Source organism: Phodopus roborovskii, unplaced genomic scaffold (assembly GCF_943737965.1).
Source record: "Phodopus roborovskii unplaced genomic scaffold, PHOROB, whole genome shotgun sequence".
Taxonomy (NCBI): Eukaryota; Metazoa; Chordata; class Mammalia; order Rodentia; family Cricetidae; genus Phodopus; species Phodopus roborovskii.
In genome coordinates this window covers 9,162,609-9,186,415 of record NW_026126563.1, presented here as the reverse complement: position 1 = coordinate 9,186,415, position 23,807 = coordinate 9,162,609, and the positions used below count along the sequence as shown (strand labels likewise).

The following is a 23,807-nucleotide window of genomic DNA, read 5'->3' as shown; positions in this document are numbered from 1 at the left end:
TAAGCTTTTTGGAAATGGTGCCTAAGCGTGTGTCTTACACCTGCTGTCTGGCTGCATCAAATGCGGCTGGTTTCATGTCTCATCCTGTATCTGCCGGTAGGGTATCTGTGCAGATCAAGTGAAAGTTTATGGCCATCACCACTACCAGAGAGTAGAGATGAATGAGAATGTCCTGGGAGAACTGAAGAAGCTATTTGATGCCAAATCTGAGCACCTGCACCAGACCCTGGCCCTTCATTCTTACACGTCTGTGCTCTCGAGGTTGCAAGTGGAGTCATATATCTACACGTTGCTCAATAGCTCAGCTGTTCTGAGATCTTTAGCAGTTTGTCAGCAAGACCAAGGTACGTAAAGAGTGAGCGTCCCTCATACTTAAATGTGGAAAAGAATTGAGGGTATAACCTGTGTGAGCTCACTGGATACTAATTGGTTTCACATGGTATCTCTGTGTGTGTGTGTGTGTGTGTGTGTGTGTGTGTGTGTGTGTGTGTGTGTGTGTGTGTGTTTTCCTTGCCTCCTCAACCACAATGTTTACTGATGTTTCCTGATTAGTTCAGGGTCTCTCTTCCCAATGGCTAGCATTTCTCTCCTTTAGGAAGGCGAATATCTGCCTCTCTCTGCCTTTGCTAAGTTCCGATGGCAAAACTAATTATCAGTTACCTTTTCTTTTTTAAACATTTATCATTATTATTTTTATTATTAGATTGATTTTACTTTTATGTGGAGTAAGACACCATGATTCCACCTTACTGTCCCACATGTCCATCCCTGCAAACCAGTACTGTGTGGACAGTGGTGCTGAGTTCCGCCAGCCTGAAATGTAGCGTGACCTGTTTGTCGCAGCACACTTGTCTACCTGTTTACCAGGAAGGAGGCCTTTCAGGGGCATTCTCAGGTTAGGCTCTCACCTTTTAAATACGGGTGCATTTTTACAACTTGGAGTGTCCGATGTTTAGGGCCTTGCTCTGTGTGTCCTGCCATCCCAGGACAGAACACTAGGCTTCTTTTTCTCAGCACTGCTTTGCCTGTGGCTAAACTGGCCCTTTCCTGGCTAGCCCACACATTGTCCATGTCTTTCCGCCCCCCCTGTTGCTGTCTTCCATGTAGACCTGCACGAGAAGAGTGAGCAGTAGCCATGCTGTAACTCCAGTGCTGCCTGACTTGAGATTTTCTCCACCAAACAAATTAGTCTGTACTTTTGATTAGGATAGGCAAGATTCTTTGCCCAAATATCATAGGAATGGCCTCTGTTCTGGTTCCCAATAGAGTCCTTGTTCAGCTCTGTGGTGGTTTGAAAGAAAATGGCCCCCAAAAGGAGCGGCACTGTTAGGAGGCGTGGCTTTGTTGGAGTAGGTGTGGTCTTGTTGGAGGAAGTGTGTCACTAAGAGAGTGTGTAGCACAAATAATAAAAACCCAGAGACAGATATTTGGGTTAAAGGTGAAGATCAGAAAAGCAAAGTAGCCAGCCACTAACTCTTTACTCCATTTCTGACCAAAATGGCTGGTCCTATCTCCACAAATCCTCAGAGTGCAATGCTCTTAGCTCCTCTCTCCTCCCACCTTATACTGCCCTCTAGGCCCAGCCATATCACGCCTGTCTCTACCTCTCTAGTGCTGGGATTAAAGGCGTGCCATCCCAAGTGTAGCCCAGGGTGGCCTTGAACTCACAGAGATCCATCTGCCTCTGTCTCCTGAGTCCTGAGATTAAAAGTGTATACCACCACTGTCTGGCCTCTGTGGCTGGCTATCTTTATGCTCTGATCTTCAGGCAAGTTTTATTAGTTAGATCATAAACAAAACATCACCACAGGGGTGGGCTTTGAGTCTCCTATGCTCAAGCTACTCCTAGTGTCTCAGTTCACTTCCTGTTGCCTTCTGATCAAGATGTAGCCAGCAAGCACCATGTCTGCTTGCATGCTGCTATGCTCCCCACCATGATGATAATGGACTGTAAGTGAGCCACCCCCAATTAAATGTTTTCCTTTGTAGGAAACCTGTGGTCATGATGTCTCTTCAGAGCAATAGAAACTCTAACACAAGCTCTAAAACACCTAATGAGCGAGGCCCTCATTGTCTGTGTCTTTTGCTGGGCCATGGTGGCACACACTTTTAATCCCAGCACTCAGGAGGCAGAGGCAGGCGGATCTCTCTGAGTTTGAGACCAGCCTGGTCTACAAGAGCTAGTTCCAGGACAGCCTCCAAAACCACAGAGAAACCCTGTCTTGAAAAACCAAAACTACAACAACACAAAACACACATACACCAAAAAAGCAAAACCAAAAAAACCTCACTATGGTCTCAAGAGAATGGCCCATCAGGCTCTGTTTATATCAGCTCAAGACTTGTTGAGCCCACAGCTCCAAACTCTTCTGTTTACCCAGCGAATTAGTTCCAGAGGTGTAAGGACCACATGCCATGCTTGCTACAGCATCCCACCCCTTGGCGCCGTCTCTTTGTATTACTGCTTTTCTGACAAGAGACAACTTAAGGCAGACATGGTCCGTCAGGGAGTGGAGGGCTCAGCAGCAGGAGCACCCTCAGCTAGGAAGCAGACAGCACCTTTGGGTTTTATCTGAACTAAATGTTTTACACATTTTGGTTTCCCCGGTACCCTCAGGAGGGCTCATCTGACCCTCTCTTCTTTGTAGTCTCTAAACTGACAGAAAGCATCCCCTCTGATGTGTGTCAACTGAAGGAGTGCATCAGTGTCTTGTTCATGTTCACCAGGAGAGTGAGTGAAGATGCCCAGTTCCACGAGGACATCCTTCTCTGGCTGCAGAAACTGGTAGGGAACAGATGCAGGTGTAGAAGTCTTTTGTTGCTTGGGTAATTTAAGAATAATCTTTTATTTTGCATTTCCTATTTCTTCTTCTGTAGCTTCTCCAGAAGCTTCATTTAATGAGTTAATGACTTTTTTCTGATGATGACACATGGTTACAAGGTGTTTGTCTCTAATGAACTTTGGCTTTCAGGTCAGAGTTGAACTCACCAAGTGTCTGCTCATGTTTGATGATGAGCTTAGTCAAACTTAACATGAGAAGAAAGGTGTCAGCATTTGGAAAATTTAGGTGTATTGCAGAGGGGACCTGTGTTTGGGTACTCTAGAAAGACTGTGTGCACCCCAGCTCCCTTTGAACATGAGTTTATTAAACCAGTGAACCCATGGATCCTTTGTTGTTCAGGTGTCAGTGTTACAAAGAGTTGGCTGTCCTGGAGATCACTTCTTCCTCCTCAACCACATTCTTCGGTGCCCGGCTGGCGTCAGTAAGTGGGCTGTTCCTTTCATACAGGTATGATGATCTTCTGTTCTGGGGGTGGGCTGGGGATTTTATTAGTTATTTTCCCCCAGAGACCTAATAGAGCGCTATTTAAATAAAAGTGTAAAAGACTTACATATCTCCATTACTTGTGTGCTGTGTGTCTGCATGTACTTAATGTGCACCTCATGTGTGCAGGTGTCTGCAGAGGCTAGAAGGTATCGATCTCCTGGAACTGGAGTTAAAGGTGGTTGTGAGCTTGCTGATCTGGGTGCCGGGAACCAAACCCTCCCCTCGATATCTCGGGGAGCAGTGAGTGCTCTTAACTATTGAGCCCTCTCTCTGGCTCCCCAAATAAAACCTGTAAACCAGAAGTATAGGTGAAGAAATTAGGACAGAATTGCAAAAGTTCGTATGTAACCCAGCTGAGTAGGCTCACAAGTGTTTAATTTGATAAGAGTTTGGAGTAGGACAGCTTACCAGGACTGTTTTTCTCTTCTGTAGTAATTGGCACACCTCTCTACATTAATCTGCTAGCATAGCACAGAGGTCTTAGCCTGTTGGCAACCTGCATACACTAACCAGTTGACCGTATGGTGTATAGTTTCTTCTTTGCCGAGCACCTTTTGGCCATTTTTATTATTCATAGCAACCACTCAGATATCAGGTACCAAAATGTGTGCCAAATTCAACTCAACTCCTGTGGAGCCTGGGTTTTTCTTGTTTGTTTCTTGGTTTAAAGCATCAGTGCTGGGTCCCGTCCCAGCTGCTGCAGATGTCTGACATCAGCCACTCATCGTCTGCCCTTAGATAGTGTGCAGGTAACTACTGCAGCTGCGCCCTGTGCTTTGGAGCAGGAGTCAGGCTCAGCTTTGTCCTCCGACTAGCATCTTGCTTATTAGATACATGTAAACCAGCTTGAGCTGGTTTTCTACAGTATGCTTTTTTCATTTTCTGATTTCAGATCAAAGTGTTGAATAACCCTTCAGGGGTCTTTCATTTTATGCAGTCCCTTGCCCTGCTGATGTCTCCTGTCAAGTAAGTGTGGAAGAGCTTTGTGAAGTAGAAACTGAAATACTCTACCAAAGGGTGGGTTTTCTTAACTGCCCACATCCAAAGAGAACTGCTAAGGGAAGTGTTGGCATTCTAGAATTTAACACTGCAGATTTCCTTTGGATTTGATATCCCTGCCCCAAAGTGATTGGTCTCGCTGCTTATTAACCCGTCTTTGTGGACCCCCTTCTAGTGGGTTTGTCTCTCATTGTGTGTGTCTTTGTAAAAGGTGCCACAGACTAAGGGATAGTATAAGGGGATCTGGTGTAAGTGTTAACTGTGGAGCACTACAGGAGGAGTGTAGCCAGTGAGGAGTTGAGGAGTCAGACAGGTCCGCAGCGGATGAGTCGGCTTTGAAGAGTGGGCTGGATTTCATTAGGTGAGTGCCGGGGAGAATAGAATAGGGTGTGCAGAGGACTGGGGTGTAGGTAGCTGAAAGCGATGATAATCAAGGTGAGTAACTGCGGTGGGGGCTGGAGGGTAGAGGCCTTGAAATGAAAGCTGAAGAAGCTGCACTTGATATGGCTTGGCCTGTGAACAGGTGAAAGGTTTTTGAACTGGGAGCAAAAATTGTCCTTAAGGGAGATTAGGCCAGGTGTGGTGGGACACACCTGTTACCACAGCACTCCAGGGGTGGAGACTATTTGAAGAGTCTTCAGTTCAAGGTAAACTTGGATAACACCAAGACCATACTTCAAAAAAAGTGCGTTGGGGATGGGGGGGGGGATGGTGGTGGTGGGGGGTGTTTGGCTAAATGGTGGATTGGAGGGAGAAGAGTCTGTACTTTTCATTGTTTTACTGTTGGCTAGAGACATTTATGCTTCTCCTGGCTCAGGACCCCAACCAAGCACACAGCAAAAGAGCAGGCATGTTTTGAGCCAGGGAGAACACAGAGCCTGTTTGTTGGTGACCCTGAACACTGTTATTACCAGCCAACCTGCCGCTGGGCCTGTATTGACTAGGGTCATGATAGCGGATAGATTGTGGGAGCCTAGACGCCTTTTTCCTGGGAAATGTCTTAGTAGCTGATTAAAGAATGCAGAGAAGCAATGTGTTGCTCCTAACTCTAGACCTGTGTGAGCCGACTAGAGACTGGGGGTGGAGTATTCATAATGCTAGCAGACGCAGGAAGGAGGACTGTTTTATATAGAAAAAGAACTAAGGTTCCTGACAATATGCAAGTGGCTCCTGATTGGCGTTTTCCCTGTTGAAAGGGACACGTCTGAATGAACTCCAGAGCTGGAGTTTGTAGGTTTATGGCTAAAGAGAGGAGTGGGTGGGTGTGTTTTCAGTGAGGACTCAAGCTAGGTGGTGGTTCAAGAGGAAACTGATACGGTTGCCTTGCTCATCAAATGGAATGACTGCTTGGAAGACCCTGCTGCTTGTTCTGGCCTCCATCCTTACTGCTCACGTGCAGAGGCTGCTGCTGAGCAGGGAGACACTGTTTGACCAGGGTGGGTTTGCCTTCATGTGTACTTTTTGGCCTCAAACCAGCCTCTCTATTAACTGCGTAATAACTTTTAAGTTTTGATAAGACACATTTTTAAAAAGATTTATTTTTAGTCATGGGTACTTGTGTGTGTCTGTGTGAGGATGTGTATATGTGAGTGTAGGTGCCCATGGAGCCCGAAAGAGGGTTCTGGATCCCTGGAGCTGGGGTTATAGGTCGTTGAGAGCTGCCTGACATGAGTGCTGGGAACTGAATCTGGGTCATGCGCAAGAGCAGCAAGTGCTCAACCACCGAGCCGTTTCTCCAGCCTTGACTTACATTTTTTTTTTTTTTTTTTTTTGTGAAACAGGGTCTCACTATGTAGACCAGACCTAGAACTTGTTATCACCTATCCTAGGCTGGCATGCAGCTAGTTATCTAGCCTAGACTGACCTTGAACTCAGTTCTGCCTGCCTCTGCTTTCTGAGTACTGGGATTTAAAGCTAAGCACTGTTATTTCTGGCCTGAGTTCTTACTTTGTGTTTGATACTGTAAACTGTTTGGCAGCTGGGCTGATTCCTGACTCTTCTTTAGGACAGATGACCCAAATCTGTGTCATGTCAGGCTTTCTCTGTTCACATGGGCAGAACCGTGTCTGTTGTCTTTTAGAAATCGAGCGGAGTATATGTGCCACATGAAGCCCAGTGAGTGGAAGCCATCGTCTTCAGGGCCTGCATCTGGGAACTGGATACTCGTAGACGAAGGAGGAGAAGAGGTAGCTGTCTTCAGGGTTCTCTTCAGTCAATTGTGAGCTCTTACGGACAGAGCGTTGCTCTAAGCACTGTCTCATAAATGTCAATTCTCCCAGGAACCCTATGAGGAGATTCCGCAGGGACCTTTGTTTACAGATAGGAACAGCTGATGTGACTCCTCAGGTCATGGGGTTGTTAGACACAGAACCTCTAGAGCAAGTTCCCCACGCCAGGGGCCCCTCCTGACATCCTTTTGTAGATGTGCTCAGGCGGCAGAGTGATACTTGGTTCAATTATGTTAAGGTTTTATTTTGCTTGGTGACAGGTTCCTGGGACCAGGGTCTCACAGACAGCCTGTGCTGAATAATCTTGATGAAAATTTAATGACCAAAATCTAGCTTCTCAAGACAAATTTTAAAAAGTTTTAAGAAAATTCTTATGGATTTTTCTTTCCCCGGCAAGTAGTTAGTGGTGTATTTGTGAGGGAGTTTTTCTTCTGCTCATTAGCAGTTCCCTGGCCTCTTTCTGGCTGAGCTCCAGATCTGGCCAGCACAGAGGCTCAGTGGGTGCAGGCAGGGGTTTCTGTACATTACAGATACAGCATGTACTCTGCCCTAAACCCTGGTTTGATGTTCTGAGATGCTCGCTGACCTGACTCACTAGAACCCTCTGTGTGAGGAGTAGAAACTGACCGCTGTCTCAGAGTGACCCGCACTGCTGTGAGGTCCCGTGGGCCCATTGGGGACGAGTGTTCCCATTTGCAGCTGTTTGGTTCTGTTACCTCTTGCGGCTTGCAGCAGGTGGGCAGGCGGTGGGAGGTGATGTGGGTGTGCTAACACTTGCTGGGAAACTCTAATGAGGCATTTTCTTGTTCTTCTTTGCTTTCCCTAGAGTGGTCTTTCTTCAAAATTGTCTGCCTCCCTCCCTCTCTTCCTCCTTCTCTTTCTCTCCTTTCCTCTCCCTTCATTCCTCCCTCCCTCTCTTTCTCCCTCCCTTTCCCTCTCCCTCTCTCCCTCCCTCCCTCCCTCCCTCTCTCTCCCTCTCTCCCTCCCCTCCTTCCTTCCCTCCCTCTCTCCCTCCCCTCCCTCTCTCCCCCTCTATCTCTCTCCCCCTCTCTTTGATGGTTTCCCTGAAGTTAACCCCAGGACAGATTCTACATTGATGCTTCCTTCTTGGTTGGCAATCTAAAACGTTTAGTGATTTCAGGATCTTAGGGAGTTGGGCATCATGGTGCATGCCTGGATTTCCAGCACTTAGTGGGAAAAGGAAGGAGGATTCTGGGATGTAGGACAGCCTAGGCTACATAGCAAGACCCCCCCAATACAAAAGACCACCATCAACAAAAAAAATAAAAGCTTCCTCCCTAACAAAACAATGAAAAACTCAACAAAACTAGCAGCAAGTGAGGAGAAACAAGAGCAAGCCAAGGAACTTAGTGCTCGAGTCTATTAGGAGCTAACCTGGGTTGTAAAGCCAGCTTCAGGGAAGGCCTGTGGTTCGCCCACACCTTTGTGTCTCAACTCTAGCCCCACATAAGGCTCACGGGCAATTTATAAAGCTTGTCGGGCCCACACATAGTCGTAAGTTTTCTGAGCCTACCGGGTGATCAATGTTCAGCCAGAGTCAAGAACTATAGTGTTAGCCATTATATTATTCTATTCTGCATTACTTGATATACTTTAAGCAAGTTAGCTTTATAAAAACAGAGGTTTAATGAGGTCACAGTTTTGGAGGCTGAAGGCCCCAGTAGCATGGCATAGGCTCTGGTGGGGCTCCATAATAGACGGCAGAGTGCAGAGAGTCTCATCTTAGAACAGGCTCCATAATAGACGGCAGAGTGCAGAGAGTCTCATCTCAGAACAGGCTCCATAATAGATGGCAGAGTGCAGAGAGTCTCATCTCAGAACAGGCTCCATAATAGATGGCAGAGTGCAGAGAGTCTCATCTCAGAACAGGCTCCATAATAGATGGCAGAGTGCAGAGAGTCTCATCTCAGAACAGGAAGTGTGGGAGCTGGATAGGGCCAGACTTGGTCCTTTTATAGCCCTCTCCTTATGAGAACTCCCCTTGTTTTATTTTAAGGGAAGTACCAACAATAATTAAGGGCTTTGAAGTAGGCTTGACTCTTTAAGGTCACACACTAAGTTCCAGTACTACTAGACTTGGGACTAAGCTACTGATACATGAATCATGGGGCAAAAATATAACTAAACTGTAGTGGAAACAGTGGATAAAGAAGAATGTGTTCAGGATATTGTGAATGAATTGCTGAGTTGCTTGATCAATCCCTTGCTGTAATACATTCAAACCCTCCCCTTTTGATGTAATGCATATGGGGGACACATGCTAGCTTGATTTCTAGGTGACATTAGGGCTCTGTATCAGAGACCCCAGAGGTGTCCCCTGAGTAACCTTTGATCAGTTTTGTCTTGCTCACAGAACCTGAGGCATCTGTAGTAAATGCTAGCTGCTTCCTCAAAAGTCTGATGAAAGTGATAGCAGACTTTGAGTTTGAGTAGAAGAGGACTGTAGCTGTGAATAACTTGGCCTATAGTAGAATATGGTTGTTTAATTAATTAATTGTTAATTTGTTGTCTGAGCAGTGGGCCTCATAGTAAGGTCCTCACTCTAGAAGAGGGCTTTTTTGTTTGTGTTTTCTTTTGGGTTTTTGAAACAGGGTTTCTCTGTATATCTCTGGCTGTCCTGGAACTTTCTCTGAAGACCAGACCAGGCCTTGAACTCAGAGATCTGCCTGCCTCTGCCTCCCAAGTGCTGGGATTAAACGTGTGCGTCACCAATGCCCTGATTTCCTAGCAGAGTTTTTTTTTCTTATCTTCTTCATGATAGAAATTTAGTGAGTGCTGTTTCAGGCTCTGAACAGTGGATATGACCCAGATACATATGAATTATACTTGCATTCTCAAGGCCTTCAAGGGTGTCTGTGGCTCTAAGGCTGTTTGGTTCACGGCCCTTGAGGAGGTGTCTGTAAGGACCGCATTGTGACTTGGATGGTTGAGTTCCTCAAGCCCAGACTGGTTAGCTGATGTGATGTGATGTGGCGTCTTCCCTTTAGGATGAAGACCCTGAGACCAGTTGGATCCTACTTAATGAAGATGACCTGGTCATCCTTTTGTCCCAGTTTCCCTTTCATGAACTCTTTCAGCATCTCCTTGGGTTTAAAGCAAAAGGTAGATAACTTTTCTGGTCATAACTGAAAGGTGGTACTGGACAACCCACATAGGAAGCATCAAGTCTTGCGTTTGGGTGGGCTGCTGATGGGGGCTCTTCCTGTGCAAACCTCCCTTGTCATGTTTACTTTCGTGTTTTTCTTCATGCTTAAATGAGGAAGGCTGACTAGTGTACATGTTACCTAGGTTAAATACATTAATATTAATGTGCATTCCTTCAAATTCCCTGTTTAACTTTGACATTGAGCCAGAGGGATGGGATTAATTCCTCCCTGTCCTGGTTTTCTCACTGAATCATACGCCTGTGTTCTGTAGTGTTTTGTCATAGTAATTTATATTTTTTTCCTATCTGTTTCACTTCTAGGTGATTATTTACCTGAAACAACAAGACCCCAAGAGATGATGAAAATTTTTGCCTTTGCCAACTCATTAGTGGAACTCCTGGCCATGGGGTTAGAAACCTTTAACAGAGCCCGCTATCGGCAGTTTGTGAAGCGCATTGGATACTTGATCAGGTAGTACTGCTGTTGGCACATCATGTTGATATCTCCTTGCTTAGACACAGCACTGCGAGGGATGTTTGTACTTCGGTCGTCTCATAAAAGTGAGATAGTTCTCCCGTCAGGTAGATGGGGATTTTATAAATGTTTCCAGAGAGATCATTTGATTATCATAGATTTAATTGATTTTTTTTATATAATTATTGTTTGAGTTCTGATTTTTAAAGCTGCTTCTGGAGAGAAGGGTCAAGGGAGATGCAGGCTGTCTTAGGGTTTCTATTGCTATGAAGAGACACCATGATTATGGCAACTCTTACAAAGGAAAACCTTTAATTGGGTGGCTTACAGTTTAGAGAGTCTGTCTGTTATCATTATGGTGAGACACGGTGGCATGCAGGCAGACACAGTGCTGGAGAAGGAGCTGAGAGTTCTGTGTAAGGAGGGAGATTTTTCCGCCCGCCGCCGGTCTTGTCCCACCGCCGTGCCAGCCCCAGTTAACACACCGAGACTCTGTATTTGATATAATGCTGTTGGCCAGGTACTAATTTCTTATTGGCCAGCTCTGTCTTAATTATTAACCCATTTCTATTAATCTCCACGCGGTCTTATCTTACCGGAGAGAGAGGCCGCCGGCATTCTACTCTTTCCGTCTTCCATCTTGACTCCTCCTTACTCCTTCCTCCACTCCTCCTTGTCTCCTAGTCCCGCCTATCTTGCTTTCCTATTGGCCAACAGTGCTTTATTCATTAACCAGTTGAGAAACATATTTACAGAATGACATCTCCCATCAGTTCTGCATCTTACAGGCAACAGGAAGTGAACTGAGACACTGAGTGTGACTTGAGCATACATGAGACCTCAAAGCCCACCCCCACCGTGACACACTTCTGCAACAAGGCCACACCTACTCCAACAAGGCCGCACCTCCTAATAGTGCCACTCCCTTTGGGAACCATTTTCTTTTACACCGCCACACAGGCCTTCATTTCTTTCCCTTTTACTTGCTCCCTCCTCCCATCCACAGCCTGCTTTTCCTTGGAATTGCCACTGCAGTCACTGTTCCCCTAGCATCCTTCTTCCATTTCCTACTGTAGTTTAAAATGTTTAGGAGAGTTTCAGAGGCTGAAGTGAGTCACACTCTATTTCAACTGGGAGAACTTCATGTATTTGAGTGAAGTGTGTGCGTTTATGGTTTTATTAGCAAGTGTTTGAAAATGTTTTGAGTTTATGTACTGTGCTTCTCTAAATCCACTTCATACCCTTTCCTACATCTTCATTTTGTGTGTGTGTGTGTGTGTGTGTGTGTGAATTATTCCCTGTAGCACATACATAGGCTATTTTTTTTCCAACCTCTTCCCTCAAAAAGAAGTTCATAAAAATGCAAAATCTCTTTCTTCCAAACGGAATGGGTTTACATTATTTTATTTTAGATTTCAGTCAGCTTTATGAAGATTATAGGATGCCCTCAAAGGCTGGGGTCTCTTACAAGGTTGAGATCCTAGCGTGTGTATCCATCCTGTGCCCTGCAGCCCACAGGCAGCGGGGGATAGCTGTGAATGCAGCCTGACATGAAATGCCAGTACCAGCCATGTGATGGATTAGTCATTTTTCCTAGTGTTCTTATGCCTGTTGCTGAGTACTTACCATGAGGGCTGGTTTTCATGTCCGCACTAAGACGGCCTTCAGAGCGGAGCAGTTAACATTAGCCCTTCATATGTGATGCCAGGTGACACTGAGTGAGTGACTGAGAAGTGTTGTGTTGCTTCCTCATGCTCAGGATGACCCTTGGCTATGTCAGTGACCACTGGGCACAGTATGTGAGCCACAACACAGGCATGGCATTAACACTGCAGCCCTACTCCATGGAGAAACTGCAGATTGAATTTGATGAGCTGTTTCTCAGAGCTGTCCTACATGTCCTGAAAGCCAAAAGGTAAGAGGTAAGGGCTTCCTGCCCGAGAATGTAGAAGTGTGTCTTACTTAGTGAGTTTCTATTGCTGTGAAGAGACACCCTGACCATGGCAACTCTTATAATGGAAAACATTTAATTGGGGCTGACTTACAGTTTCAGAGGTTCAGTTCATTGTCATCATGGTGGGAAGCGTGGTGGCGTGCAGGCAGACGTGATGCTGCAGAAGGGTTTGAGAGTCCTACATCTTGATATGTGGGGCAGCAAAAGGAGACTGTGTGCCACACTGGGCATTTGAGCATATGAGACCTCAAAGCCCACTTCACAGTGACACACCTCCTCCATCAGGGCCACACCCCTCAACAGTGCCACAGTGACACACCTCCTCCATCAGGGCCACACCCCTCAACAGTGCCACAGTGACACACCTCCTCCATCAGGGCCACACCCCTCAACAGTGCCATTTTGTTGGTCAAGCATTTAAACACTTGAGTCTGGAGGTGCCATTCAAATCACCATGCAGTATAAGCTAAATAAGCCCTTCCCTTCCCAACTTGCTTTGGTCATCGAGTTTCATCATAGCAATAGTAACTCTAAGAAAGCCTCTCTCTCATTGGGGTCTTAAAAAGGGTTTAAAACCCAGCACTTTTTCTTAATATTCTCCATGTCTCCTGTAAATTTGTGATGATGATATTGCCTTTGTTTTTGTAAGGGTGGGACGAGTTGTTGGGGGTATGTAGACTGAGCACTCCTAGCACAGAAAGATCAAGAATATGAAACTTCTGATGCTAATACTATGTTATAAGTGGTAAATTTCACATTTTACCTCATGTGTTATGCCAAAGTAAACACATGTAAAGTAAAAATATTGTATAAAATTATCATTAGAGCTGTGTGTACAAAGTACACATAAATGCCCACATCCTATCATTGTATCTTGCACATATTTGCCCCTTCTACCTCTCTGGTTGTCTTCCCTCTGACTGGTCTGCTTGCTCTCTCCAAATAGCCCTTCTGTCGATTAACATTGTTCTTTATCCATTCATCTATTAATGGACATCTAGGTCCATACCTTGGCTGTTGTGAATTATGTAGCAGCCTGCTTTCATGTTTAGACTTCAGTCTCGTCCATGGTACATGCTGTTATATATGTGCAAATATTCCAAAATAAAAAAATTTCCAAAAATTTCGTAGTTTTGGTACAAAGCATTTTTGATAAAGGGTACCCCACCCTGTGTGTGTGTGTGTGTGTGTGTGTGTGTGTGTGCGAGCGTGTGTGTTGGGAAGTTAGGGAAGTGGGACAGATGAAGTCTTATTTCCATTTTCCCTGTTGCTTTGTACAATGTGCAGACTTGGCATTTGGCTGTTCATGTCTGAGATGCCCTTTGGCACGCTGTCGGTCCCGATGCTCTGGAAGCTCTTCTACCTCATGCATCAGGCCGAGAGTGGGAACCTGCAGCACCTGTGTGCCTCCCTGCAGCCGGCCGACTGCAAGAGGCAGCTCCAAGGTACTTGACTGGGGGCCCCTCTCCCCTGCGTGCTTCACTCTCTCTGCGTTGCGCCTTTAGAAGCACGGTGGCGTGATTTTGACATTCAGGAGACTGTTTCATTGTTCCATAGTGTTAGGTAGAAGTTGACACATCTCAAACCCGATTCAGTTAGGTCCGATTTCTGTGCAGCAAGCCCAGTGGCCTGACTTTGATGAATCATTTCTTTGCATGTGTGAGTTCAACTGATACAGCTTTCTTTTTGAACCAGAGTCCATTTTGGAAAAGGGAAGACCCTTTTTATCTTTAAATATTTAATTTTTATGTTGTTTTTCCTTCTGGCAGTATAACTACATATATGAACCTCTTTCTCCACTTGAAATTTTTTTGATATGATTTTGCAGACCCAGAACATTTTGCAAATTTGGAGAAGTGTCTTTCTTCCATGAACAGCTCAGAAGAGATTTGTCTTCTGACAACTTTTGCTCAGATGGCTCGGGCCAGAAGAACCAATGTAGATGAAGACTTCATAAAAATGATTGTTCTGGAGATATATGAGGTTAGAATGTGGCGTGTTGTGCACTTTCTTCCTACTGTCCATTCACCCTTGGGTGTTGCTTTTAAAAGCTGTGACTCACTGAGACATTGCCCATGCTTACGGGCTGGATGGAGCATCAGACTAACACCTTGTGCTGCAGGGGTTTGAAAAGCTGTATTTTAGTATTCTATTTCCCACCACTCTCTCGACATTTGATGCAAACCTTTGGTTTGCACAGCCGGACATTGCAGCTTTTATTACTATAGCCACACACCAAATATCACTCCTCCACCCCTGTCAGAGACGTGGGATGTGACGTCCAAGTCACTTGAAATACAGGACTTGGAAGAGAAGTTTTGGTTTAGCTCTGCTATTAGTTGTAGATCTTTAACAGAAAAGATAACTTGTCAACTTTCATTACACAATGACAGGCTGCTCTTTCTCTAATAGAGGAGAAATGCAAGGATTGCAAGGATCTCCCTGAGATCCCAAATGCTGGGGTCATGAGCAGTTAGGACAAAACTGCATAAAAATGGCTGGATTCTCGGGTGGGGGCCCATTCCTCTCTCCTCAGAGTGAATGACAGCTGCACCATCCAGCCCAGTTGTGTTGACCATTTGTGAGCAGGCACAGTGAACCTCTGAAGATGGGGTGTTTGTCTTAGAGGAATGTCCCCTACACAGAGTGTCCCAAACATACACACACAATGTCCCGCACACACAGAATGCCCCCCACACACAGAGTGTCCCCCACACACAGAATGTCCCCTACACAGAATGTCCCTCCCACAGAATGTCCCTCACACACAGAATGTCCCCCCCCCCACAATGTCCCACACACACACAGTGTCCCGCACACACACAGAATGTCCCCCCCCACAATGTCCCACACACACACAGTGTCCCCCACACACAGAATGTCCCCCACACACAGAATGTCCCCTACACAGAGTGTCCCCCACACACAGAGTGTCCCCCATACACAGTGTCCCCCACACACAGAATGTCCCTCCCACAGAATGTCCCACACACACAGAGTGTCCCCACACACAGAATGTCCTGCACACACAGAATGTCCCACACACACAGAATGTCCCCCCCCCCAATGTTCCACACACACAGAGTGTCCCCCACACAGGGTGTCCACCCCCCACAGAGTGTCCCCACACACAGAATGTCCCCCCACACACAGAATGTCCCCTCCACACACAGAGTGTCCCCTACACAGAATGTCCTGCACATACACACAGAATGTCCCTCACACATGTTGTGAATGAGAAACTTCTTTTTGAGATGAGACCTTACTATGTTGCCCAAAGACCTCCATCTCCTGGGCTCAAATGATTCTTCTGGTTCAGGCTTCCAAGCGTGTGGCTTCAGGCCCTTTCCCACCATACATTGCTGGGATACACTATGCTTAGAAGTCATACTCAAACTCATGGTTATAAATAGTTGCTGTTTTTCCTGTTCTCCACCCCCTCTAGTCTCAAGGTGGATAGTTTGCTATCTCAAGTTCTGACATATTTTGAACACAGTGTCAGCTGAGGCTCAATGTGAGATTGTTTTGTGGGAAAGAAAATCTATGAAAATATGTTTTGATTGATAATTAGCATGAAAAGTACCATTTCTCCCCCCCCCCCCATTTAGGTATCTTATGTCACCCTGTCCACCCGAGAGACTTTTTCAAAGGTTGGTAGAGAGCTTTTGGGGGCCATCACGGCTGTTCACCCTGAGATTATTTCTGTCCTTTTGGATAGAGTGCAAGAAACCATCGACCAGGTTGGAATGGTAAGGATGCTGACTGGTAAGGATGCTGTCTATTTGTTACTTTGAAAGAACCCTGAAGTAGCCGGGAGTGGTGGAGCATGCTTGGGATCCCAACACTCAGGGAGGCAGATGTAGGCGAGAGCAGCCTGGACTACAAAGTGAGTTGTAGGACAGCCAGGCTGTCATCAGAGATACCTGAATTGGAAACCAGAGCAAACAAGTAAACATGGGTGGATGAATTAAGGACTCTGAATTGATGAAGCAGTGACAGAACCGGAACACTGTAGGAAATGACTGTCCTGCAAAGGACGGCTCCCAAGTGTCAGAGTGGCACAGTGCTGCCCTCTACCTTTTGTTGTAGTTAGCCCCTCTTGCAACCTTACACAGTCTTAAAGAAGGCTGCCGTAAAATTCATCAACGCTTACCGGCTGAAGGTGTGCGTGCCAGTGATTTCTAGAGTGGCCACAGAGAGGTGCAGCCATGAGCACAGCCGTCTGTTGAGCACTCGACGTCACACAGAGAAACCACCTTCACCAGCTTCCCCAAACCCTTAGCTTCATTCCTTCTTCCCATCTTCCTTGGCCCTAAGCAGCCACCAATGTGCTTTCTGTCTCCACAAGGCTGCCTGTTTCAGACATTTAATGTAAGTGTTACCATAGTGGGCAGCCTCTTGTGTCTGGCTTAATTGCTAATGAATATATTTTTGAGAGGCTTGTGTAAGTTCTCACTAAATTTCTGTTTACTTTTATTATTTAGTGCGTGGATGTGTACGGCGCACTGTACCTTGAACGTGTCTTGCATGTGTGTGGAGATCAAAGGGCAGCTTGCTTTCTCTTTCCACCGTGTAGATTCTAGGGGTCAAACTCAGGTTGTTTTGGGTTGGTGGCAAGCACCTTTGCCTGCTAAGCCATCTCACTAGCCCTGTTTTCAGTACAGATTCCAAAGCATAGATCCCAGATGTGTATTTGATGACAGTCTTCAAATAGGTACCTGTGTGTGTGTGTGTGTATTTTGTTGTTTTGTTTTTGCCAATCTGTAGTTTCAAAGACTGACTCATTTTTAGACTGTGTATTTTAATTTTGTTTATGAACTCCATATATCATACCTACAAGTTCTTATATTAAAATTAGTGAGGTTTTTTTTAAATTTTGTAGTAAAAGCATCAATATATTTTAAATATTTATAAAAGTCTCAAAAAGTTTTGAGACTGAGTCTTGTTAGCCCAGGCTGGCTTTGAAGCTGTTCTTGAGTCTTACATTTAATTATTGTTTTCTTTTTTGAAAAGGTTTCTTTATACTTGTTTAAAGAATTGCCGTTGTACTTGTGGCAGCCTTCTGCCTCTGAGGTAGCTGTGATTCGGGATTGGTTACTGAACTATAGCCTGACAGGAGTGAAGAACAAGTTGGCCTGTGTGATCCTAGAAGGCCTGAATTGGGGATTTGCTGAACAGGTAAGCCATTCCTGAGAAGCAGGAGATTTTACATGCGTTAGTTTCAGGGGAGTGTTTTCCTAGAGCATTGGCACCTCTTTGTCTTTTGCTAGGCCTGTAGCTCCTTTCAGCTGTGTTAAGTTTCAGCTCTCTTTGCCTTCTCTCTCTTCCTCTGAGGATTGAACCTAGGACTTTGAACTTGTGTGGAAGGCACTCTGCCACTGAGCTACGTCTCCTAGGTACCCTTTCTTCAGTTCTGTTTTGTGTCATGAACATCCCCTAATGAAATATTAACAGAGTATTAAAAAAAGTATTCTGTTGGGCTGGGAGTTGGGAAAGTGCTTGCTGCACCATAGTGAGACCCCAGGTTTCATCTCTAGCCAGTATGCAGAGTCTGGGTGCAGTAGCTGGGACATAACTTCAGCACTGGACAAGAGAACACAGACAGATCCATGGAGCTTGCTGGCCATTGGCTTTCTATGTGCACCCACGATCAAAGAACAAGCAAAGAAAGTCTTCCCTTTAGACCGTAGACCATTGGAGTGTGCTGTGATGTCTCTGGCTGGATACCTCAGTTCCTCCAGTTGTATCTGCTGCCTGGGGTCTTTCTTCATCCTGCAGTTTGCCCTACGTATTGTTGCTGGAGTTGTTTTCTATGGTCTCCCTGAATTAGAAGTTTGACTTCCCTCTGATCACAGCTCTGGCTTCCTGACAATGTGACTCTGAACAAACTTCCTGAACTCTGGGCATCAGTTGCTCATCTGTACACATTGATATTAATAGGCCTTCCCCATAGAGTTATTACAGAGAGCTAGAGGCAGTTCCTCCACATATTAACTCCTTAGGTTAGGATTATTAGTAGTTATTATTAAGGGCTTGCTATAAGATGCCAAGTCTCCTGAGAGACATGCTAGTGATTTCCTGCCTCTACCTGGGTGTTACTAATTAGCTCATGGATCATAATGTGAACATTTGGGAGGGACAAGGGGAGAAATTAGCTCTACAACTATCTGGCCCCTTTTGTTTGGAGCAAGTCATTTATTGCTTGCTGTCGTCTTGTGTGGTGTGCACTCATGGCATAGTGCACAGAAGGGGATGATGAAGCCAGAGGGCCTCTCTGGTGTCTCTGGGGTTCATCTGGGCCTTCTCTCACTGAAGGACTGGTGGATGAAAGGCACAGGGGTGTTTCTCTGACTTCACATTCTCCAGCTTGCAAATGGAGCACCGTAGCCTCCCATTTCCCAGATGTCTTCAGATCCCCCCCCCCTGTGTCTCCTCCCTCCTTTGTTAGAGTCATGGGTCAGCCCCTGTGAAAGGAAAGGACTAGGGAATGGAGCTTTTGAAAACTGCAAAAGGACTGTTTGGGATACTATAGGTAACTTCAGCTCTGTAAGACAGTATTTACCCTTGCTTCTGAGTGTGGTATTTTCACCAATGATGAGACAACAAACAGGAACGTAGACTTGATGTATTACATACTTTCCCATGTGATTGATAACAAGCATTTGTTTGATAGGTGGCAATGTTCTTAACCTATAATCTAGGGTGGGGTGGGAGTCTTGGGGGTGACTGAGTTTCAGACAGTATATTTGTTCTTTAGAGTTGAAGGTCTTCCTCTGTTGTCAATATATAATTTCACTTTGAAGTGAAGCATTTATCTTCTGAATCAAATGTCCTGTTTTATTGTTCTGCCTTTGTTGGCAGAATAGTGTAGTTGTAATTTTGTTTGTTTTTAAAAGGGTATCCTCCATTTGGATCAAGCACTGCATACTGAAGTAGCCTTACTGGTTCTCGAGGCTTATCAGAAGCACCTCTCCCAGAAGCCCTATGCTGGGCTGCTTTCTGAAAGTATGAAACAGGTACTCATCTTCGTGGTCTCGAGCTCAGAGAGATCTGCCTGGCTTTGCCTCCCCAATTCTGGGACAAAAGACCTGTCCCACCACATATGGCAAGAATAATCTTTTTGTGGCCATTAGTCATTGAGAATTTGGGTTGAGCTTTAGGGATGTGCTGGAGCTTGCATGTACAACTCAGTAGAATTGGGTGACATTTTTTTCAACCTTTGCAGGTTGGTAGTTAAATTATCGGTGGCTTGATATTTTTATACTACTAAACTGCCAAAGGCTGTCAGTGAGGCCCCTGACTGACTTGTGGGATGTGTTTACTAGCACTGTGGTCTTGAGTGTCAGCCTTCATAGTGTACTGCTTGAGCTGCGATTAGGGTCACAAAGCAGTCCGTGGAGAGGGGAGTTGCGAGTGGGACATGCTTTGGTTCAGTGCAGCAGATGTCAGTTGAAGGAGAGGAGGCAGTGCCTACCCTTCTGGGGCACTGTGGGCCACACACAGAAGTGGGAAATGAAGTTACTGTTTAATTTCTACATGACTAACATTGTTTAAAATGAACGCCTGTTTTAGGTTTCCTATCTGGCCAGTATTGTTCGGTATGGAGAGACCCCTGAGACCTCATTTAACCAATGGGTCTGGAATTTGATCTTGAGGTTAAAATTACACAAGAATGATTTTGGAGCACAGCAGAATTGTCCAGTTGTTCCCTTCTCCAGCACAGTACCTGACATGACAGAGTCACCCATGTTCCACCCTCTCTTGAAGGCTGTGAAATCAGGCATGCCCATTGGCTGCTATCTTGCCCTGGCTGTGACAGTTGTTGGCCACAGGTATGTTGAACATCCGGGATACCTTAATGGTAGGAGTTCTAGAATCTCATATTTTCACATCCCAGTCATGATGCCCTCATTAAACCCATAGGAAGTTACTTAGGGTCAAATAATGAGCCTGTTGTAAAGGGAGAAATAGTGCCCAAATTCATTCCTGTTCATTTGCCAAAACAAATAGATAGTTTTAACACATCTAAAGCTTCCTTGTAGACGGTGGGGACTTTTCTTGTTCCCTGGTGGTCTACAGAACTTGTACACAGTAGATAGTCAATAAATGGGGGTAGGATGGATGGATGCAGGAAGGTGTACCTATCAGATGGGGAGGAAGGGAGATAAGGAAAATGAAGAAATACTTTAACTGAAGCCGAAGGTTCCTATGGAGCAGAGGTGATGGATGTGTAGTAGGATAAAGTGGAGAGCGGGGGAGAAGGACGGTTGATCTAGAGAAGGAGGGGTGGCTCTTTAGGGTCAGGGTTGCACTCATTACATTGTTCCCGGAGCTCCAGTGCTACAATAGTTTCCTAAAGCTCAGGTCCCTCACCTCTCATGTGGAAGTCATTGTGTTGACTGGTAGTATAAAGCGTGTGTTAGTCACATACTCAGTGCATACTCAGAACAGTGTCTGGCTTGTTGATTCTTTGACTATAGTTTCCTAAACTTGTTTCGTGATTTCCCTGGATGCTGTATCCATTCTGGGACTGTGGTTCTTATTCATTGCTGGGTTCTTTCTGGACATACTGATAACGGATGGCAGTGATACAGAGAATAAGTGTTTCCCTTTGGAATTTGTTCCATAGCCACAGTATGTGAATAGAAGAGAAGTAACTTAGAATAGTCTTACGGGCTGGGCTCGGGTACAGTAGGCAAGACTTAGATGTACACAAATACAACATTATGGGGAATACAAGGAACAATAGTCAGAAAGTCACCCAGGGTTGTGATCATGCTAAAACACTGCTTTTAAAGTATATTCCTTAAGATTTATATAATTAATGAATCATATGACTGTGTATGTGTATGCCATAATGTGTGTGGATAGCTGTAGGCTAGAGTCTGTGGATGCCCTGAAGGTGGATACAGCCTGGAGTGGCTGTGGGGAATTGTCCTTCTGGAAGAAACGTACATGATATATGCTTTTAACCACTCCAGCCTTTTATTCTGTTCAATACGTTTCCTTTTTAGAGGTTATATTTATATAAGCTCCAAAGTACGTATGTACATACATATACATAATTTTGTATTTTTGTTATTATTGTAAGTACCTCATACATGGTGGCGTTTGCACTATTCACTTTAATTTTTTGGAGTTTTTCCCTCCTAGAGTTAAGGCAGCACAGGGAGGTACAGAATAAGGAAGGCAGGGAGAACCCACTAGGTTCTGCTGCTCCTGTATTCTGAGCATCTGTGAGACAAAGCCATAGATGAGATTTTAAGACCTCTTTGTATTTCTGAGTTATGATTGTGGTAATTCTGTTGTAGGTTTGTCATAAAAACTTTAGAGGACTGAGGTCATCCGGGTCTTGTAAGCTTGTATTCCATTGGAGGGACACAGCTTTATGAATGAGCTACTCACTCCCCTTTATTTGTCTGCAGCATCGAGAAGTTCTGTTCAGAAGGTATCCCGCTGTTGGGAATTCTGGTCCAGTCAAGGCATTTGAGAGCAGTGGTCCATGTCCTAGATAAGATTCTACCCATGTTCTACCCTTGCCAGTATTACCTACTGAAGAATGAGCAGTGAGTATATTCTGCTGACAGAAACACCCCAGCAAGTAGGAATGATGCTTCTGGTTTCTAGGGTAAATTAAAAGGGAATGTTTTTTTGTTTCATTGGGTGTGTTCATTACAGTGTCATAGAGAGAGATATTCCTTGTAACCCACATTAAATATGAAGACTTTATTCTTCTGAAATCCTTGAAGATTTATCAGAATCCCTAAATAGCACTGTGGTCTAAAAATGGAGCCAGTTTACCATTTTCCTATTTCCTAATAAGCAATTATCTTCAGGTAAGGAGAAGAGCTCTGGGTACATTATTCAGTGGTAGAGCACTTGTCTAGCATGATTACAGCTCTCTGTCCATCCCTCAGCACCACCTACCCACTGCCTAAAGTTGCTGTAGTGGTCCACGCCTAGAATCTCAGCATTTTGGGTCTGGAGTTCAAGGGCAGTGTCAGCCAAATAACAAGTTAGAGGCTGGCTGGGCTCCACGAGACCCTGTCTCAAAACAGCCAGAGAAAAACAAAGCTAACAAAGAAGCCCCACTCAGAGCTGCTCTCAACTCTGCCTGGTTGGAAGGTAAAGGGTGTGGTCCTTTGTGTCCCACAGGTTTATGTCCAACCTTCTCCTCTTCCTACACTTGGACAGTGGTGTTCCTCAGGGGGTCACGCAGCAGGTCACCCACAAGGTGGCGCAGCATCTGACAGGAACCAGCCATGGGGACAACGTGAAGCTTCTGAACAGCATGATCCAGGTCAGGGCTCACAAATCCCTTAGCGCATCCTCTTCCCACAGGACTGTGGTGTTAGCTCCTGTCTCCAGGTTTCCTGTCTCCAGGAATGGGAAGGCTGTTAGAGCTGGGCTGTGGTGGAAGTAGATAGCATTTACATGTTTAACTAACAGTGGGAGGGGGAGGTTGCTAACCTTCCACATCACTTCTTCACAGGCGCACATATGTGTGAGCACACAGCCTAATGAGGTGGGTCCTGTGGCTGTGCTGGAGTTCTGGGTCCAGGCTCTCATAAGCCAGCATCTGTGGTACCGAGAACAGCCCATTCTCTTCCTCATGGACCACGTGTGCAAAACAGCTTTTCACATGATGCAGGAAGACTGTGTGCAGAAGCTGCTCTACCAACAGCACAAGGTAACTAAGAAAACACGCCGCAGCCGTTGGATAGATCCTAGCTGCAAAAGAGTCTGCCAATTATACAATTCCTGGTAATAATCTGTGGCAGCTCATTTTTAAAAAAAATTATAAATTACACCTTAATGTTGTCCCATCTCAGTAGCCATAGTCTGTCTACTGGGACAGATTCCAGGGAATGCACAGAGAGTACACCAGGCAGGGCAGTCGGTGATGCTCATTATGTCGTGTCATGCGCCGCGCCCAGGGAATACTGCAGCTGACGTCATTACAGTTCCCGTGGTGCACTCTGGGAAGGCTGCAGCCGACAGTCTCTGCTGCAGCTGACAGTCCCATTCTTGAAACCTGTCATGGCATTCAGGAGAATATTTCCATAACACGTATATCATGTGCTTTGCTCATGACTGGGTCATTGCTCAACTCTCCCAACCCTTTAAAGAGCTAACTGTAATGCCCTCCAGACAGTTCCACAAAATAAAAAGCTGGTGTCACTCTGATAGTAAAAGCAGTTAAGGAGACAACAAAGGAAGAAAATCACAGGTGAATTCCCTGGTAAACATAGAAACCAAATTCTGAATGAAACACTTGGAACTGTGTTCTGGTGTCTCTTCCAATGTGTAGGGAACTGCTAATACGCTTGGAAGAGTCAGGGATAGGGTTTCCAAGACTCTGTTGCTCTTCTTCCCCCATGCAGAACGCTTTGGGTTACCACTGTGACCGGAGTCTGATCTCTTCCTTGGTGAGCTGGATTGTGGCAGGCAACATCACGCCTTCCTTCGTGGAGGGCTTGTCCATGTCCACGCAGGTATGGAGCCTACTGAGGACCATTTGTTAACATCCTTACTGAGGATGGGGCTGGGCTGAGTGGAGAGAGATCGAGCGTGGGTGTTAGGGGGTAGGTGGCCCACGTTTCAGGGTGGTTCTGCCATTGCTGGCTCTGTGCCTTGGGCTGCTTGCTTGTATCTC

The 23,807-nt window shown here is 45.5% G+C and overlaps 1 protein-coding gene across 1 annotated transcript in view; it reads left to right on the top strand.

Annotated features, from left to right (window-relative positions):
- The window catches only part of Epg5 (ectopic P-granules 5 autophagy tethering factor), a 79,200-nt gene that overhangs the window by 9,161 nt on the left and 46,232 nt on the right, over positions 1–23,807 (top strand). The window contains exons 3-20 of the mRNA XM_051202212.1: positions 101–344; positions 2,649–2,785; positions 3,183–3,290; positions 4,222–4,295; positions 6,409–6,514; positions 9,565–9,679; positions 10,044–10,194; positions 11,957–12,112; positions 13,439–13,596; positions 13,980–14,134; positions 15,760–15,900; positions 17,165–17,329; positions 19,048–19,167; positions 19,724–19,983; positions 21,577–21,717; positions 22,307–22,451; positions 22,644–22,841; positions 23,536–23,646. Coding sequence (XP_051058169.1) covers positions 101–344; positions 2,649–2,785; positions 3,183–3,290; positions 4,222–4,295; positions 6,409–6,514; positions 9,565–9,679; positions 10,044–10,194; positions 11,957–12,112; positions 13,439–13,596; positions 13,980–14,134; positions 15,760–15,900; positions 17,165–17,329; positions 19,048–19,167; positions 19,724–19,983; positions 21,577–21,717; positions 22,307–22,451; positions 22,644–22,841; positions 23,536–23,646 — 2,685 coding nt within the window. The remainder of the gene's footprint in view (positions 1–100; positions 345–2,648; positions 2,786–3,182; positions 3,291–4,221; positions 4,296–6,408; positions 6,515–9,564; positions 9,680–10,043; positions 10,195–11,956; positions 12,113–13,438; positions 13,597–13,979; positions 14,135–15,759; positions 15,901–17,164; positions 17,330–19,047; positions 19,168–19,723; positions 19,984–21,576; positions 21,718–22,306; positions 22,452–22,643; positions 22,842–23,535; positions 23,647–23,807) is intronic.